Consider the following 20802-nt stretch of genomic DNA (forward strand, 5'->3'; position numbering starts at 1 on the left):
AATTGGCCTAGGGCATTTGGGGGTATCTAGGGAACACAGACCAGGGGTCATGGAACCCTGGGACACAGAATCCTGGAGCTTCAGGGCACACAGAATGCTCCAGAGGTTGCATGGGTAATACCCCATATGGGAACTCTACTGGGTAAACTGGACTCTACCTCAGACACACTGTGTAACCTGAGGACTTCAGCCAGAAAACAAATGGTGTCTAAGGAAGCAGAAGACAACCGTACCGAGCAGTGTACGGTTGGTTGGTGAACACAGAAAGTCTTGCTACATCGAATCCCTGTATGCTGTAGTAAGATACATATTATTCTGGCAATCTTGTTGGATTCTGCTTATGTCCGTTTATATTAGGGTGTATCTCAGAGGTGCGTCACCATTAAGGCTCACCCTCTTAAAGCTGTGTTATTTGAATCTTTGTTTTTCGGTAAATGAAATCCAGGGACGTTGAGCCAATAGAGAAATAAACAGAACAAGGGTTTGGGGGGGAAGGGGGATATAGAGGGGTAATGGAGATAAGGAGATGATGTCAATAAGTTCAGGAAGGAAAAATGTTTGGAGACTGATTATGGAAGCAATTATGCTTGACGTGATTGAACTACTGAATGATATGACATTTGCACTAACTCCCAAGTTACAGAAAATTACATTATAATTATAATAAAAGCATAGAACCAAAAACGGGTTTTGGGCTTGCACTAAATCTTCGCTCCAACTTACAAATAATCAGTTCTTACATCATGGCCCTGCTACTTACTCACCTTCATGAAATGATCACTGAAGATAAGGGTGCTGAGAAAGCAGATGGTGCCCAGCTATCAATCGGAATAGTATCTGGGGTCTTAAAAGGCTTGTATTTAAAGAAGCAGTCATCTAAGCGAGGAGTCAATCAAGTCCACAGGGAAGCAGCACACCAGCTTGTGTGATCCGAAGATGACAATTACAAAATTTGAATACAGTGAAGGGAAAAGCATCAGAGCAAAAATTAAGAAAACCCAATTTGTGGAGGGAGATTGGGGTGGGGCCCCAAGCCCATCTGCAGAGTATCTAGTCAGACTGAGTCACTGGCAGATCTGCTCTAGCCATAGACAAGAATCTCAAACAGCTTTGCTATCAGGCCAAGACCATTGTAATCTTGATTATGCTGGATTGAACTAGGTATTTGGCCAGATAGTTGACTTTCCTATAGATGCGACCTGAATTTATTCTGGGTCCAAGTATCTCTTACTTGTTCCATGACAGAATTTCTTCCATTGGTTTTTGAATATTGTTGGGGGTATTTTCTTTCTTACGCATTATTTCTATTTTTGTCTCTGTGCTATTATAATTTTATCCTTACTGCCTTAGTGCGATTGGTCTTCTGTTGGTTTTCCCAGTTTGAAGCACCGGAGGAGTGGATGCATAATGTTAATTATGGATAAAAAGGGATATAGGCAATACAGGGGTGAGAGGTGGGTGATATGGAGGAAAAGGGGATTTAGGGAGTAAATAATGAAGGCGGGAGGGGGGAGGGAGCACTAGAATGGATTGTGATTGTAAAACTTAAAGGCAATTTAACCATGGGGTGGGAGATGCTCTAAAATTGATGTTGTAATGATTGTACAATTCTCCTTAATATGACTGAATGATTGAACTATTGAATTGTATGTTATGCAAACTATGTGACAATAAAACTGTTGGGGAAAAAAGCAGGTGCTCAGAATTTATGTTCTAATACAATTCCCTCCTCGGATCTTGGGTCAATTCTTGATTATCTGTTACCTCCCGAACTGGTAGAGCATCAAGAAATTCTTTTTGGTACAGTAACTACCCTGTTTCCCCGAAAATAAGACAGTGTCTTATATTAATTTTTGCTCCCAAAGATGCGCTAGCTCTTATTTTCAGGGGATGTATTTTTTTTCCATGAAGAATATGTAGGTAGGTCTTACGTAAGTAGGTCTTATTTTCGGGGGTGTCTTACTTTCGAGGAAATAGGGTATATTTATTGTTGGAAAAAAAGGGAAATTTATTACCTGTATACGGTACAGTAGTTGTCATCACAAACCAGCATAACCAGACAAACTGTGAATTATACAGTATCAAAAATTTCTTGTTACTACCATTATTTCCATGTACAACAATCTATGGTACATTCACTCATTTACTCAATGACAGCCATGTCATCATCTTCTGGAACATCATCATAACAACCCAAACCCTTATTTTTGGGGGGATGCCTTATATTTCAGCAAGAGGCAAAACTATAAGTAGGTCTTATTTTCGGGGGGTGTCTTACTTTCGAGGAAACAGGGTATATGTATTCCTGCCATTGTACTTAATCAATATGCTGAGCAAGCAATCTGAGAAGATGGAGTATATGAAGAATATGGCATCAGGAGTATATGTTGAGAAGCAATGCTGTCACATTTTGATTAGGTTATTTTATAGCAATATTTTTTGACTTACCCTCGAATAAAGAACTCATAAAGCTCAAAAAGACAAACAGCCCAATCAAATAATGGGCAAAAATGTGAGACATTGCTGCAAAGATCCACAAATGGCCACTCAAGGTCATAAAAAGATGATCAATGACATGAGTCATCAGTGAAAGGCAAATCGCCACCGCAATGAGATACCACTTTATGCCCCCTAGTTTTACTGTTATCAGAAAAGGCAAATAATTGTTGATCCCTGCTATGAAATAAAATTTAAGGTCCCAAATTAATAGATAAAGATATAAAGATGAACGGGTAATCTGTCAAAAATATAATAATGATAAACACACACCTAGCAACAGAACTCAAAAAAAAAATTGACAACGGATAAATTGATCATTTAATCATAATAGGTGGAGACTTTGATATTCCAATTTTAACAATGCAGTGAACAATTATAGAGAAAAGAATGTTGAAAACTTGAAAAACACTGTCAAACAAATAGGCCTACTAACAAGCATAGAGAACATTCCACTTATGATGAAGTGGAATTACTTTGCGTGTGTGTGTGTGTGTGTGTATAATTTTTATATGCCTTTTTAATCCATTGTCTTTAGTTCATCTATACTCTTTTCAAAGAATTTTGTTTTATTATCACGTCAAAATGGCAGTTTGGGCCACCCTGAGGGGCTCAGATTGCATGCTTGGGAGATGTTCTTTGCATTTTGAGAAAAAGAATCCTGAGTGGGAAGATCAGGGCTTCAGGGTGGGTAGAGTAAGGTTCCGAATGAAATTCTTCTAGGATAGCCCTTGCTAACCTTGAAGAATGAGCAGGTACACTGTCTTAATGGGGAAAAAACTTCCTCAGCACCAACATTTTTGGCCTTTTTCCTTACCAATGCAATTTTTATATTTTCTTATAAGCCTTCTTGCTAGTCTTGTGTCTTGAGAACATCTACCAAGAGCATACCTTTGGAGTCCCCAAACCCAGCTGGTATAACCTCAGCTGACTTCTGTCTTTAAGTGGCTCAGCAGACCCTCTCAGAAGTCAGTTTTGATTGTATAATTTACTGAGAGAACTGGTCTTCAGTCATGCACTGGTTATAGAAACATGTTTAAACATATTCATCATTTGGAATGAACTCATACCTGTACGAACTAGAACCCTAGTAGAAATATTGTTTGACTTACCTGCATCTATCTTGGATGTTAAATGCTTCTCAGATTTAGGTTTACCAAATATTTTCTCTGAATCTATAGGTTGTTTTCATCAATGAAAAAACTTTAGAATTGGGTAAAAAGGGAGATAAAATAAGATATTACATTCTAACTAAACTACATCTGCCATAATCAAATTTACAATGCTCTCTGTCTGCTAACAAGGCTATTCACATCCCTCGGCTATGGTCAGAGGGGATTCACTGGAGGCTTAATCCATGTGTGGACCCTGCAAATGGATTTTGGGCTTCTACTCTCATTCATAGCTTTCTGCCAAACAGGGATTCACAATTTAAGATCTGACACCATTTCCTCTCTTAAGATTTGAATTTTATTATTTACAATCCTTGGATCACATAGGCTAGTGTGCTTCTATACGGACTTAGCTGACACTTTGCATAGTTGGTTGCCTGATAGTTTTTGTTTTTAATCTTTAAACCTGGCTTCCTAGGGCTCACTCCTGGGTCATTTTTGCAGTTAGCCATTGACTGGTCAGAGTTTGTGTTTAAGTCCTCTGATATAATAAGGCTTCCACAATTTACTGTTGGAATTTTGTGGCTTGAAAATGGCTTTCACACTCCACGTAGTTTATAAGGTTGTCCTCCATTTATCTGTTCTTACTGAGTCAATTCCACTCATGATACCCTGTAGATACATAGGGTTATCTACAGGGTATCATAGTGCAACTATGCTACATAGGTTTTTTAATGGCTGATTTTTCAGAAGCAGATCGCCAAATCTTTCATCCGTAGCATGTCCAGGTAGACTCATCTGAATCTACCTTTCCAGTTAGCAACCAAATTGCTAATCGTTTGCACCACCCAGACTCGTTGTGGGATAAAAACAAAAGTTGTCTACCCTGGTAAGGATTTATAGTCTAGAAAACACGCGAGGACAGTTGTACTCTGCCCTACAGTCGCGGAAACGACTCGATGGCAATGAGTTTGGCATGGGTTTGGGGAGACTCCTGCCTTGTATTTAGTCAGGGACGAACTGTTCAGTAGTTGTGCAGTTGTTCCTGAAAACAACTAGCCAGGCCTTCCTTGTCCCTTTCTCTGGCCTCTCTGCGAAACTTTGGAATGGTCTGTTCTCAGCCTCCACTGAATGCTGATTATTATTTTTGACAATGTCCTGCAGACAAAAAAATGCTCTATAATCCAAACGTAGTCCAATCCTTTCCAGAATGTTGCCAGGTTTTTGGCTTATTCTGACCCCCTCCTGGACTTATTTTCTGTACTAGGGAGCAGCATCTGGGGGTGTTGGCAGCTGCCACTCAGGGGGAAAGTCCACTGGAATAGCTCTTCCATAACATGGAGTCGGGTGGAGGGGATGGGTGCAGCCCTACGATCTCCCACTATTACGATTGAGTTCTGTGGGCTTTGTTGAATAAATGTTTCTCAAGTTGTTATAGGCTATTTTGTCAGTCTCTTTACCCACTGCTGTGTGACGTTGATTTCAATTCATTGGGACTTTATAGAACAGTAGAATTGCTTTACCAAGCATGATGTCCTTCTCCAGCAACTGGTTTCTCCTGATAACGTCCAGGGTGCAAGCTCTGCCTGGGAGGGGGGAGGAGGACCGGACCACAACCATGTGTCCCTCAAACACCAAGAAATTCAACTTGGTTTCCGTAAATGACATGAATTATAAAGGGTGTGGTGAAATGAAATTACTTGGTATGGTTCTTCTACTCATGTCTTTATACCTCTCACCAAGTGATTGAGTGAGATCATGCAAATATGGTGTGTAAAAGACCAATAGAGGGGATTAGTGAGTTTTGCTATTCCACTGGATATATGTGAGTCATCTCAGAAAGAGCGAATCCTGTGACCACGAAGAAAGAAGAGCCACCAATGTGTACAAGATCCCTTTTTGAATTGACAGAGGCAGCAGAGGTCACAACACCAAGAGAGCAGAGAAGAACCACGCCGAGACCAGGATGTACAGCGAGAATCAGCACCAAAGACCATGAGGCAGAGCAGAAGGCCAGCACTGGGATTGTGAGGTAATTATCGAACCCACCAGGGAAGCAAGAGTGCTGAGGGAGGGATGGTTCTTGTCAAAACAGGGTAAAGAAGGATGGAGGGTAGAAGTGCAGGTGATTTCTGTCTTACGGTAATTAGCCTTGGGCTGATGAGGAGCTGCTTTTCCTTTGGGTAGCCAGAGGAAGTCAGATGTACCCCGACCCCACGCCATTTTCTCAAAAGGAAAGCTATCCAGGAACAAGCTATCCAGTGAAGTAAAATTACATTAAATTTGCAGCAATGTGTTCTAGCTCTTTTGAAATAAAAGGGAAGCTTCAGAATTACCCAGGAAATTTAGAGTTCAGTTTTATTTGGGCCTGAACATTTTAAAACTGTACATATCTACTCAAATGTGTCACACACCAAGAGCCATTTTCTGAAGTCGGCAATGTCCCGATTGCCGCCACAGCCCTCTCCCCTTCTTCGTTTCATCAGAGTGCTGCCAGTACAGGCGCCAGCAGCGGTGTCACGCTTAGAGCCAGCCTTTAGAGCAGTATGTATCTCACTTTTGCTAGTGCTGTTGTTCCCAAGAGAAGAGAACTGAAAAAGTGACCGGCACAAAATGCTTCCCTGATTGAGCAGATTGTTTGCATGTGTATGTCTCTGTGTTAAGTACCACTCTTCACATAGCGGCTTACAATACACAAGACTCTGAAAAATTCTACCACAGAACACGTCTCCTTATACATAATTGGGTAGAAAGTAGAGCCTCGTGATGAAGAGGTGACTTTTCATTATTGGGTCACGAAATCAAGTTTCTGAAAAACAAAAGTTAGCCACACCAAGGCTCTCCTGGGCCATGGGTGAAGGGAGGGCCAGCCCAAATATTCCTGTAGGATGCAATCTGTGGACAAGACAAAATACTGAAAACTAAATTGAGCCAAATGTGGCCACTGTAACACCAAAGATGGAATTCAGTCTTATATGCTGTTTGTTTATGTCAACATTTCACGTTCATCATTGGGATTTTTGTTCCTGGTCGAAGGACGAATACTGTTTGTTATGAAAAGTTTCAGGCCTTGCAATCCCTCCGAAAATAAATAGTCCATATACCGGTTCCATTTCTTTCCCTGTAGGCACAGAAAAAGAAAATTTATTTTACTATGCTGATTCTCTACTTCCTTTATTTCTTTGTAAGGACCCTTTAGGACAGAGTAGAACTGCTCTGTAGAGTTTCAAGACTGTAAATCTTTAGGGAAGCAGACTGCCACATCTGTCTTCCAAGGAGCAGCTGGTGGATTCGAACTGCTGACCTTTGGGTTAGCAGCCAAAATGTAAATTTGCAGTTTTTACCTAGGAAATGTAAATCTTTGTTTTTACCTATGAAAAGTTCAGACCATCCTAGATATACTCAGCAAGTGTTTACTCAGAGGGGACAGGTTCATAATGGGCACTCAATCAAAGGAATATTTATACCAAAAAGCATTCAAGGTCCTAGGGTTAAAGATCCCTTTGATTATACTGGCAAAACTTTTTTTTTAATACTTTTATTGGGGGCTCTTACATCTCTTATCACAATCCATACATTCATCCAATGTGTCAAGCACATTTGCCACCATCAGCATTTTCAAAGCATTCTCTTCCCACTTGAGCCCCTGAGATCAGCTCCCCATCTCTTCCCCCGCCTGTCCCCCTCTCACAAACCCTTGATAAGTTATAGATTACTTTTTCCATATCTTACATAGTCCTCCTTCGCCCCTCCCCCACTTTTCTGTTATTCGTCCCCCTGGGAAGGGGTTCTAGTTTGATCCTTGTGATAGATTTCCCCTTTCTCGCCCACCCACCCCCAATCCTCCTGGTATCTCTACTCTCTTTGTTGGCCCTGAGGGGTTTATCTATCCGGGATTTCCTGTGTTGTGTGCTCTTATCTGTAGCTGTGTGCATGTTCTGGTCTAATCTGATTTGTTAGGTAGAATTGAGGTCATGATAGTGGGGGGAAGGAAGCATCAAAAAGCTATAGGAAAGTTGTGTGTTTCATTGGTGTTATTCTGCACCCTGACTAGCTCATCTCTTCCCTGTGACCCCTCTGTGAGGGGATGTCCAATTGTCTACAGATGGGCATTGGGTCTCTACTCCATGCCCTCCCCACCATTCACCTTGGGTGTGATTTTATTTTGGGTCTTAGATGCCTGACACCTGATCCCATTGACACCTCATGACCACACAGGCTTGTTGTGCTTCTTCCATGTGGACTTTGTTGGTTCTCAGCTAGCTAAATGGCTGCTTGTTTATCTTCAAGCCTTTAAGACCCCAGACATCATATCTTTTGATAGTCGGGAGCCATCAGCTTCCTTCACTACATTTGCTTATGCACCCATTTTGTCTTCAGTGAATGTGTTGGGAAGGTGAGCATCACAGAATGCTGGAGTGTTAGAACAAAGTGTTTCCTGTGTTGCGGGGAGTACTTGAGTCGAGGCCCAATGTCCATCTGCAACCTTAATTCTTAACATATAGATAATGAGTACATAGTTCTATTCCCCTCTCATTATATATATATATTTACATGTGTACATGTCTGTATTTAGGCCTTTATAAATGTCCTTTGCCTCCTGGTTCTTTCCTCTATTTCGTTTTTACTTTCTTTTTGTTTGTCCCACCATCATGTTTTAGCTGATCAAATGAACACTGTGGACTGGAAAGAGTTCATGATTATCACAATCTTAGGGGGCAGTGAGTTTATATTAATGGGGAAGAAATAAATAATTCAGAAAGACAAGTGAGAATGGCTGAACAACTTGAAGAACGCATCAATGTTGATGAGTTGTACATGTAGACATTGTTGAATTGGTGTATGTTTTTCTGAGTATATTCTCAACAAAAACAAAATATGACATAGGAGTATATATTCTATTACTACTCATATCAAGTATGTATAAAGCTAGAGTTTCTATAATAATGAGATAATTTTGTATAGTTCTATTAAAGCAGTCTCATTACACACTTTGTATAGATGCAACTGTACTGTAAAATGAGCTGATGTGTAACTATTACATCAAGACCAAACAATAAATAATTATAAAGAAGACTCCAAATCAGTGGTTCTCAACCTGTGGGTCACAACCCCTTTGGGGGTTGAACAACCTGTTCACAGGGGTTGCCCGATTCATAACAGCAGCAAAATTACAGTTACGAAGTAGCAAAAAAAATAATTTTATTGTTTGGGGGGGTCATCACAACATGAGGAACTGTATTAAAGGGTCACGGCATTAGGAAGGTTGAGAATCACTGCTCTAGAAGGTATGAGCCAATTAATACACATAAAAGTTACTGGAATGAATTCATAAGGTAAACACTTCTCTTGGACTTTATGGAACCAGTTCACTTAAGAATTGGAAAAAGGTAAAAGTGTCTATTATCTTACTAAAATTAAGCCATATTAAATCCCAGAACATGATAAAAGTATGTTTATTTACCTGAATAGAGCGTACTTTTATACTCCTTGCTTCTGGCCAATCCTTAAAACAAACAAAAAAGGGAGGAGGTACGGGGTATAGGAGAGATATGGGGATGGAAATACTTGGTAAGTAGGAATCACCAGAAAATAAAATGAAAATTCATTGTCTGATTCATTTGCTAAGTTGTACTCCTACTAATATTCATAGATGCCTTTTGAATAGGCACTCACTAAAACCCTCCACACTTTTCTCCCTAGAAGCCCAAACAGTGAGGAAATAAACTCACAGTAGATAAAGTTAACACCATTTTGCCAGTTAACAAGCACAGTAGATAAAGTTAACACCAATTTATCAGGACTTAATTATTATTAAAATTGTATACTTAGCCAATAGGTTGGGGAGAGGTCTCAGAGAAGGTTTTCTATAGAAATATGACCCTTTGAATCTTGAAAGATGAGGAAGAAGTCTAAGTAAGGCAGTCTGCAGATATGCTATAGTCTATAAAGCCCTGTAAATCGGTATGTAAGCTCAGAGGTAGGGAATGCTAGCTATTCCCTGACGGTAAGTATCCCCTATTTTATTTCTTTGAATCTAAGAGCCATTGAGTCTAAGAAACACTTTTTTACCACTACAAAAATCATTTCTTATTAAAGTAAGTATAACATAGTACTTTTTCAGCATTCTGAATTTTTATGGTTAAAAGAGCCATCTTAGAGGCAGGTGGATGTTTAATCCTATATGGTTTCTGTAGAAACATAAATATAAACAAACTTATGAAGGTAATCTTTTCATTTAAATTTTATTTTATTGGGGGCTCTTACAGTTATCATAATCCATATATATATATATATATATCTCCATTTTGTCAAACACATCTGTACATATGTTAGCATTTTTTTCAAAACATTTTCTTTCTACTTGAGCTCCTGGAATCAGCTCCTCATTTCCCCCCTCCCTCCCCGACACTCCCTCCCCCATGGCCCCTTCATAATTTATAAATTCTTCTTTTTCTTCCCCACTCTCAGAGACCAACTCTTCAGAATAACTCTTCTACTCCAGAGTAGTAGTGAGGTACATGGTTTTTCTCCCCACACACTATCACTGCCTGTGCCACAGAGTGCTTGTGATTGCTCATTTCTTAAAACAACTAAGTTACTTGGGCTTCCCAATGAATGTGGCTTTGGGGGGTTAAAACCGTACTCCAACAGTGCCTTCAAACAATTTTCCTAAGCTGCTGTCATCTATTCTTCAAGGTCTGATTCTGGCAATCTGGCCATGCAAGCTTGAGCAGCAATTGACACCTATATCATGACTGCTACCTGGCTTACGGCAATCTTATTAAAATGCATCCGGATCTACAAAACTTTAAATGCAAAATACGGATGCTACATAACTCATGGAATGCAGTACAAGCTGATGATTTACACATTTATTTCTCTAGCTCTAACCACTCTCCTGAACACCAAACCAATATTTCTTTGATGCCTAACAGGGCCCTCAAACTTAAGTAGATCAAAAGAGAACTTGATTCTTAACTTACCTCACTTTCAAAAAACAACCAAATAATCTCTCTTCCCCCACTACTAAAGAGAACCATGATCAACTCGGTTGCTCAAGTGAAAAAAAATCTCCAAGTCCTTGGAGCTCTGGTGGTGTAGTGCTTATGCACTGAGCTGCTAACCACAAGGTCAGAAGTTCAAAACACCTTCACGGGAGAAAGATGGGGCTTTCCACTCTCTTTGAATTATAGTCTCACAGTTACAGACACCCACAGGGGCAATTCTGCCCTGTCCTATAAGATCAGAATTGTCCTGTGAGTCGGAATTGACTCCACATCAGGGAGTTGTTTTGGATTTTGAGTGATAATCAACAAGTCTCATTTACTCTGCTTCTGCAACACTGGTGTTCATGCTTTACTAGAATTTATCTGAGAACTCCATCTACCCCACAGAAGCCAAAGTGATCTCTTAAATGTTAACACAGACTTGCTTACAAATCTTTCAATTGTGAGAGGAATCAAGATGGTGTCCAGGTAAGCAGCACATACTGAGAGCTATTTCGTGCAAGGCAGGTCTGGTGTCTAGGAGGACTGCTGGTGAGTGAGAGGACCCCTAGGACAACCCTGGGGGCCTCCCCCGGCCACGAGGCAAGCCCCGTAACGCATCTGCTCTGAGCTGGAGCCCTCAGAGATCTGAGATCTGATCCTTGGAACATCTCATCCCAGCCAGCTGGGCTGCTCCTGCATGCCACCACCGCCAATTACTCCACCCCACCACCAGGCCTGGTCGCCACATGAGGAGCTGCTTAGTTGCCCTGCTGAGACCCACACAGCTGTGTTGGGACTCCCTTGTAGCAGCTGCCCACTTATAGCACTCCCCTAGGAGAGCTGCCCTCTGCTTCCATGGTTCCCCCCTCTCCATGTGGCAGTGATCTGCAGCTGAGCTCGGGTCTCTCCTTCCATTCACCCAGGGCCCCAGGAACTGGTCTGCAGTCTACCTTTAGCAGGTTAGGTGACCTGCGACTGCCCACCCCCACCCATCACTGCCTGAGACCCCTATACCCATGCCTCTGTGCCTGCCCGCTTCTGCCAAGCAGCTCCCAGACGCTCCCGCTGACCCATGCCACTACTGCGCACTACTCCGTGATCTCCCCCCAACTGCTCCCTTCCCACTCCCACTGGCACTGCTCATGCCCACACTGGCTCAGCACTCCCCTAGCATCCCAGGCCCACAAGGAGCAGAGGGGAGTGCATCCTTGGTCTAAAGAGCATACATTCCCCACACATAGCCTGGCTCCAGAGCCCAGGGGATAAGCAATCAGGGCACAAGGGCGTCCCAGACAAAATACCTCAGACCCCAACGTGGCCAATACCCATCAAATGGCCGCCTCAGCCTTATCGTTGCACATGGGGCATCTTGTACACATAGCTGTCCCAGGCCAGCATGACGCTTCCTGCCCATGGATGGACAGCAGCCCCCACATCTATTTGTCTACCCCACTCTACCACACTAACTATTGTACTTGTAATGCCAAGCACCGACACCCTGCGGAAGCCCTCCCCAGGCACCTGCACCAGGGCAGTGGGGTTGTTTTCACCCTTGACCAACACCCCTTCCCATGGCAGTGAGGTCTCCCCTACCTTTGCCTTCTATAATGCGTCTTTAAAAAAAAGAAAATTAAAAATTAAACAAGAAAAAGGCTGCGAATCATGGCCTGACAACCCAGTTCAAAGCAGCCCAGGGGCATATATACAGGGTCCACCTCACTCCAGTCACTGAAACTCCTTACCACTGTTGGCCACTGAATCACTGTGGAACCCTGCCTACACAGAAGTCTGACCCACCTCTATAGTAGGCCACAGGCAACCCCCCAAAACACCCTTATCAGTAACACAAAGAAAGAACTCAGGCCCCCTGGTCTCCCAGAAACAGGGAGTCCACCTCCACAAAGGGGTTAAGAAAACATCAGCAAAACACATCACTCTCAACAAAAAAACCAGAGAGACAAAACATAATAGCAGAATTAATTACACTCATAGAAGAATCCGATGTGGATCTGTCACAAAAAGAAATCGTCATAAGGCTGCTTGGATTAATGCAGGAGTTGAGGGAAACAACGCAAAAAAAGGGAAGCAATGCTAGAGGAGATGAAGTCTACAATTGAGGGGATGAACTCAAAGATAAAGGGGATGAAGTCCATGCACCAAAGGGACATACAGTGACTAATGGATGAGGTAGCAGAAGCTAACACAAAATCACAGAATTGATGTTTAGACTAGAGGAGGCAGAGAACCATATCAGTGATCTCAAAGACACTTGGGCAGACCTCAGTAAATGAGAAACACACACAAATAGGATAATAAGAGAGACAGAAGATAATCTGAGATCAATGATAGATGCTATGAAGAGGAATAATATTCAAATAATTGGTCTACTGGAGCAGGGCATACAAAAATGTCTACAACTAAAACAGCGAAGGAATTTCTGGAAGCAAACATTCCCACCTTAATGAATGAGAATCAAACACTCATACAGGGAGCAGAGAGGACGCCAACTGGACTTAACCTTATGAAGAACCCACCAAGACATATAGTAGTCAAAATATCCAATGTTGAGGAAAAAGAAAATTTTAAGAGCAGCGAAAGAACATGGTCACATATAAGGGAGCTCAGGTAAGAATATGCTTAGATCTATCAGCAGAAACCATGAAAAGGGGGAGAGAGTGGAGCAACACCTTCCAAAAGCTGGGGGAAGAAAAACGCCTGCCCAAGAATCCTCTACCCTGTCAAATTATCCGTTAATATAGATGGGGAGGTAAGAGTTTTCCAGAACAGGGAAAAACTCAAAGAATATACAACAAGACACCCAACCTTATAGAAGATACTGCTGACTCGCTATGGTCAGAGGACCAACATCCACCAAGCAAAAGCTTGATCAAAGGCAATGTCACTGAAAGGAATCAATGAAACCCAAATGAAGGCTGAACACAATAGTGTGACAAGAGGAAAATAAAAGGAAATAGAGGAAGGAACTAGGAGGCAATGGGCATTTATAGAGGTCTAAATGCAGGGATATATATATATATATGTAAATATATTTCTATATGAGGATCGGGAAATTGATCTATGTGCATATATTTACAGGCTTAGCATTAAGGTAGAAAATGGACATTCGGCCTCGACTCAAGTACTCCCTCAATGCAAGAACACTTTGTTCTATTAAACTAGCATTGCATGATGTTCACCTTCCGGACTTGGTCACTGAAGACAAAGTGGGTACATAAGTAAATATGGTAAAGAAAGCCGATGGTGTCCGGCTATGAAAAGATACAGCGTCTGGGGTCTTAAAGATAAACAAGTGACAATCTAGCTGAGAAGCAACAAAGCTCACATCGAAGAAGCACACTAGCCTGTGTGATCACGAGGTGTCAATGGGATCAGGTATCAGGCATCAAAGAACAAAAAATCATATCACTGTGAATGATGGGGAGTGCGGAGTGGCGACCTAAAGCCCATCTGTAGGCAACTGGACATCCCCTTACAGAAGGGTCACAGGGAGGAGACGAGCCAGTCAGGGTGCAGTATAGCAACAATGAAAAATACACGTTCTTCAAGTTCTTTAATGCTTCCCAACCCCATCGTGACCCAATTCTACCTAACAAATCTGGCTAGACCAGAGGATGTACACTGGTACAGATCAGAGCTGGAAACACAGGGAATCCAAGACAGATAAACCCCTCAGGACCAATAATGAGAGCAGAGATATCAGGAGGGTTAAGGGGAATGTAGGGAAAAGGGGGGAAATGATCACACTGATCTACATATATCCCCCTCCCTGGGGGACAGACAACAGAAAAGTGGGTGGAGACATCAGACATTGTAAGACATGGAGTAATAATTTATAAATTATTAAGGGTTTGTGAGGGAGGGAGGGTGGGGGAGGGTAGGGAAAATGAGGAGCTGCTACCAAGGGCTCAAGTATAAATGTTTTGAGAATGACGATGGCAACAAACATAAATATATGCTTGACACAATAGATGTATGTAAAGATTGTGGTAAGAGTTGTATGAGCCCACAATAAAATGATTTATAAAAAAACAAAAAATGAATAAACACCTGTGCATGTTGAAAGACCTCACCAAGAGGGCAACAAGGCAATCCAAAGACTGGGAGAGGATATTTAGCAGTGATACATCAGACAAAGGGCTTATTACTAAAATTTACAATATCCCCGTGGCCTGCAAAAAGAGGAAAACAGTTAACCCCCTGAGGAAGTGGGCAAGATAAATGAAAAAAAATTTCACTAGGGAGACCAGTATGGCCAATAAACACATGAGAAAGTGCTCCTGATCATCCGCTATAAGAGAAATCCAAATTCAAACAACCATGAGATACCACCTAGCACCCTTGAGGTTAACCCAAATCAGAAAATGAGAGCAACAAATGTTGGAGGGGATGTGGCCAAATAGGAACTCTTTTCCACTGCCAGTGGTCTTGTAGATATATAGTAACTATGGAAAGCAATCTGGCAATATTTAAAGAAAATGGAAATCAATCTAACTAATGACCCAGCTATCCCTCTATACCCAGAAGAGTAAGAAATAAAACACGACCAGTCATCTGTGCCCCAATGTTTATTGCTATGCAATTCACAACCGAAAAGAGTTGGAAACAACCTAAATTCTTATCATTAGATGAGTGGATTAGTAAACTCTGGTACATACATATAATGGAGTACTACGCAGCACTAAAAAGCATGGACGATTACATGAAACACTTCGTTTCATGGGAAGAGTTGGAGGAAATTTTGCTAAGCGAGGTCAGCCAATCACAAAAGGGCAAGTATAACATGAGTCCCCTCAGGTAACTATAATCAGCACAGTAGGTATAGAAGGAAAGCCACTTATCTCACAGTATACGAGTGGAGGCACAGGCAGTTGGTGGAGGTCAGACCAAATCCAAGGAGATACATGTGTCCAACATAAAGGGGAAAGGAGGAGAGAGATAAGTGGGGGAGGAACTGAGATGATGGCATGGGGGGAACATGGCACTAACCCACCCCGGGGGAGAGTACTGGTTATATCGCCACAGAATTGGGAGTGTGCATACAGACCCCACCATGACTCACCAAACCAGGAGGACAACATGACCACGTGGAGGATTGCATGAAAAGATTGGGCTACAGGGCCAGCTCCAAACAGAGCCAATTTGACCCCTCCCTAGAAGTATGTGCTACAGAGAACAACACTAAACCTTCAGGTGGGGGAAAGTTGCCGATTTACCATGCCCACACGGAAGCAAACCAAGAAGGACAAAGAGAAAGGGACAGTTAGCCTAGACTCTGTATTGGCACACCAAGCCCAGAGGACGATGTCCCTGACGGAGCTGCTGACACAGAGAAAAGACTGAAGGACTGCCAACAACTCGACATGTCCCTTAACTGGAGCATACTGCAACGGAGGACAATAATGGGGACACATGGTGGAGATATAGTGCGCTCTGAATCCCCCGCAGCAGGACAAACCAAGAAGGGAGCATAATAGATCAGCCACTGGAGCAGTCAATTCACAAAGCCCCTAAGGAGCCCCCCAAATAGACTTCAGGCTAGGAGGGGCAGCCCCCAGAGCTCCCCCAAGACCTAGCGGAGAGACTCATAAAGGCTAGTGGACAGACCTGGAACTAGGTATAGTTTTTTTTTTTTCATTTGTTTTTTCTTTTTGAAACCTTTTGTTTTCTTATTGTTTGGGCTAGGACATTGCTGGTTTGCTTACTTATATAAGACAGACGTAGGAAATAAGCCTGGGGAGAAAGCAACGGGGCCAATGCACCCTGAGGGTCTTCGGGGGAGATGGTGGCGGGGACGGGGGTGGACAGGGACGTGGGAGAGTGTGGTGAGCAAACAACGCAATAGACAAGGGAACAACTAGGGAATTAAAACCAACATCTAGGAGGTTGTAGAGATCCTGTGGGTATTACAGCAACAACAATGTAGCTGAGAGGAAGTACTAAGAGGTGGAAGATGGGGTAACATGATGGTGGGGCAGGAGGCAAAGGGAAACAGAGGAAAGCTCTACGAAGCAAAACTACAGCTAGAGGCATTAACAGAGGTCTGTACTTATGTAAATAGATCAATCCATAAAAACAGAGGTACTGGCCTATGTACATATATTCATAAGGCAATACACTGAGGCTGTGTACAGGCCTTGGGCCTCAGCTCATACCCTCCCACAATATAAGAACACTTTGTTCTAACAAAATGGCATTTTGTGATGCTAACCCTCCGCCCCACACAATCACTGATGACAAACTGGGTGCATACGCAGATGTGGTGAAGACAGAGGATGGTGCCCCACTATTAAAAGATATAGCGCCTGGGGTCTTAAAGGCTTGAAGTTAAACAAGCGGCCATCCAACAGTGAAGCAACAAGCCCACATGGAAGAAGCACACCAGCTGGTGCAATCATGGGGGGTCATCAGGACCAGGTAACAGGCACCAGAAGATTCATAACAAACAACAAACAAAAACGTGTTAGTGAGCATAAGGGGTGTCAGAGCAGAGACCCAAGGCCCATCTATAGACAACGGAACATCTCCCCACAGAGGGGCCGCAGGGAAGGACGAGTCAATCAGGGTGCAGTAGAGTACCAATGGATCACGTGATATACCTCTGGTTCCTTGAGGCTTCCTCATCCCCCACTATCATGACACCAGTGTTGCTTCCCACTCTGGAGTGGAACATGTGCACAGGTACAGGCAAGAGATTAAACTCATGACACACAGAATCCAGGAACAGGAATGGGAATAGCGATACCAAAAGGGTAGGGGAAGCAGGGGAGAGCTGTGGAGGGAGTACCAAACACAATGAATGACACAGAACCACACACACACCCCTCCAGGGGGAAGAACAACAGAAACCAGAGGGGAAGGGAGACAGCAGTCAGTTTGAGAGATGTAAATAATAACAATCTATAATCTATCAAGGGGCCAAGAGGGTGGGGGGAGGAGGATGAGGGATAAAGAGGCGTTGATCCCAAGGTCTCAATAGAAAGTAAATGTCGTGCTCGCTTCGGCAGCACATATACTAAAATTGGAACGAGAGAAGATTAGCATAGCCCCTGCGCAAGGATGACACGCAAATTCGTGAAGCCTTCCATATTAAAAAAAATAAAGTAAATGTCTAGAAAAGAACGATGACAATATATGTACTAATATGTCTGATACAATTGATGTATGGATTGTAACAAGAGTTGTAAGAACCCCCAATTAACATTATCTTAAAAAATATTTCAATTGTTTCCCACTGTACTTTCCACCAGATCTGACAGATATAAGGCCTCTGTGTTTTTCTAACCTCACTTCATTCCATTCCCCATCTTGTTCTTTAAGCTCTAAGCCACATTTCAACAAACAAACAATCCAACCCAATCCAAACCAACCACTCCCATAGAGTCGGTATTTTGACTCATAGTAAGCTTATGTAGAATTTCCAAGGTTGTCAATCTCTATGGAAACAGCCGACCTTATCTTTCTCCTGAAGAGTTTGAACTGCCAACCTTATAATTAGCAGACCAACACCTAACCCACAGTGCCATCAGGACTCCTTAAATCACATTAGCCTCTCTCTGTTTTCTGTGAATCCCCTAGCATGCTTTCTTTGTTTATTCTCAAGCTCATTGTCATCTCGGAGACGAAATTCTTAGTTCAAATGTCACCTCCTCAAAGAGGCCTTTCTTAGTTACCTAGTACTAATAATAGAAATACCACAAGTTTATAGCTTTAACAAACACATTTATTCTCTCATAGGCTAGAGGTCCAGATTCAGCATGCCAGCTTTATAAGGAAGGCGTTCTCTGTTGGCTCTGGAAGAAGTCTTGTCTCCTTTCTACATCTGCTGGCATAGCATTCCTTGGAAATCTCTGTGTGTCTTGGCATCAATCTTCCTCTGGGTCTAGATTTTCAGTGCAGGGATCCTGAATCTAAAGGGTCTTCTTTCTTGGAGTTACTGAGGTCTTTCTGATCTCTGCTCACTCTTTTTAAATCTCTCTTATATCTCAACAGAGACTGACTCAAGGTACAACCTAAACCTGTAGATTGAATCTGTCCCCATGATCATAACTGCCTTCAATCCTGCCTCACAACCAAAAAACCAAACTCACTGCCACGAGTCAATGGCGACTCACAGGCGACCTATAGAGGCAGAGTAGAACTGTCCCTCTGAGTTTCCGAGACTGACACTGTCTATGGGAGTACAAAGTCCCATCTTTCTGCCTCTGGAGTAGCTGGTGGCTTCAAACTGCTGACGCTGTATCCACTATGCCACATCAGATGACAAAACGGAGGATACTTACATAAATCTCTAAGAATCATGGCCTCACCAAGTTGGCACATTTTTTTTTGGGGGGGGGGGGCGCGTGCACAATTAAATCCATAATAACCATACACTCCTGAAACTTCCTAGTCACTCTCTCTTATCCCCCCCACCCCCCGTTTATTGCCTTAGCCACTTATTAAGAATCTATCAAAATTTTAAATTACCATAGTTAGTTATTTTATTACGTATCATTTCCCTCCTAAGAATATAAACTTATTCTGTGTCTTTCATCACTGTACCCTCAGTACTTTCAGCCTAAAAAACAAAAACAAAACACCTCACTGCCTCACTGCTATCAAGTTACTTCTGACTCAAAGAGACCCTCTATAGGATAGGGTAGAACTGGCCCTGTGGCTTTAAGAGACTATAATTCTTTATCGGAGTAAAACAAATATTTGTTAGATGAATAAATAAATAACTAGCTATTAATTCAAAGGCAGCTTATGATAAGAAAACATAGCTACAAAATTTCCTAAAATGTAGGCTTTGCAAAAGTTCAAAATATTCTAATTCATTAAGTGATCTGAGCTTTTTGATACTCACAACTGACTGGCTAAATTAAATGTACTCAATTACCTCTAATGATCATGGCTAATTCTTACAACGTGATAAATGTTTACAATGTGATAATCTAGCAAAATAAAATTGCAAAAATTAATTTATACTAAATGGCATCTAAGGTTGTGGGTTAGGCATTGGGCTACTATCCACAAAACTGGTAGTTCAAATCCAACAGCTGCTGAACGAGAGAAACACGAAGCTTCCTACTCCCGAAAAGATTTAGTCTTGAAAACCATACGTAGTTCTATTCTGTCGTTTATAGGATCCTTATGAATTGTGACTCACTGACAGTGGGATTTTGGTTTTCCATGGTATTCAGGAACCCTGATGGCGCAATCATGAAGAACTCAGCAGCTAACTAAAAAGGTTGGCGGTTCAAACTCACCAGATGCTCTGTGAAATAAAGATGTGGCAGTCTGCTTCTGCAAAGATTTACAGGCTTGGACTCCCTATGGGGGCAGTTTGATTCAGTTTTAGAGGGTTGCTATGGATTCAAATCAATTTTATGGCAGTAGGTTTAAAATATATATTTTATGTATATATGTATATATATACACACACACCAAGGTATCAAAGAGCCCTGATTGCACATTAAGCATTTGGCTAGAACCAAAAGTGCTGCAGTTCAAGCCCACCAGAGGTTCCACAGAAAAAAAAGACCTACCTAGCAATCTGTTCTAGGAGAGATTCCAAACACCCAAACCCACTGCTATTTGGCTGATTCAGACTCGTAGCAGCTCCACAAGGCAAAGTAGAACTACTTCATAGGGTTTCTGAGATGGTAAATCTTTTGGGTTGTGGCAGTTATAACACAACTTATATATTTCAAAATGGACAAAAAATTGGTAGTATGTAAAGTATATTATGATAACTTGCCTTTGAATAGGAGCTTTCTTTCCAGTACTCTGAGGTCTACAAGATGTATCTTAAAAATATACTACCACACCACACGCAGAAGGAAGCTGAAGCAAAGGAAGGAGGCAGAACGGAGCGGAGCACACCTGGGCCCCCCAAGCTCAGAGACGATAGCCCGGCTCAGAGGGCCCAATGTACAGACAGGACCATATAGCCACCCCCACAGCGAGATGCAACACCCTGAACTGACCCATGGCCCTAAGACGGGACAGCACCGGAGACACAGTGTGGGATCTGTGACAGAGCTGACGCCACCACACTGAGGCAAAACACTGGGGGTGTTCAATGGAGCGGCAGGGAAGCAAAGCAAGGAAGTCCCGAGGGAGTACAAATGATGGACTTTGGGGCTGAGGGAGTACAAATGATGGACTTTGGGGCCAGGACGTGGCACCCCATCAGACTC

The 20802-nt window shown here is 42.3% G+C and overlaps 1 protein-coding gene and 1 non-coding gene across 2 annotated transcripts in view; one reads left to right on the top strand and one right to left on the bottom strand.

Annotated features, from left to right (window-relative positions):
• Positions 1-5948: 5948 nt before the first annotated feature.
• CENPI (centromere protein I) overlaps positions 5949-20802 on the bottom strand; it is a 93101-nt gene continuing 78247 nt past the window's right edge. The window contains exons 20-21 of the mRNA XM_004711207.2: positions 9073-9114; positions 5949-6729 (exon numbers count right to left, since the gene is read on the bottom strand). Of these exons, the coding sequence (XP_004711264.1) occupies positions 6595-6729; positions 9073-9114 (177 nt within the window). The 3' untranslated portion in view covers positions 5949-6594. The remainder of the gene's footprint in view (positions 6730-9072; positions 9115-20802) is intronic.
• Positions 17610-17712, top strand: LOC115869765. The gene has a single exon (XR_004046358.1). It is a non-coding gene; the product is annotated as a U6 spliceosomal RNA (small nuclear RNA).

This window comes from Echinops telfairi, unplaced genomic scaffold, assembly GCF_000313985.2.
Source record: "Echinops telfairi isolate 266 unplaced genomic scaffold, ASM31398v2 ScPeMD7_44;HRSCAF=162, whole genome shotgun sequence".
NCBI classification, from domain to species: domain Eukaryota; kingdom Metazoa; phylum Chordata; class Mammalia; order Afrosoricida; family Tenrecidae; genus Echinops; species Echinops telfairi.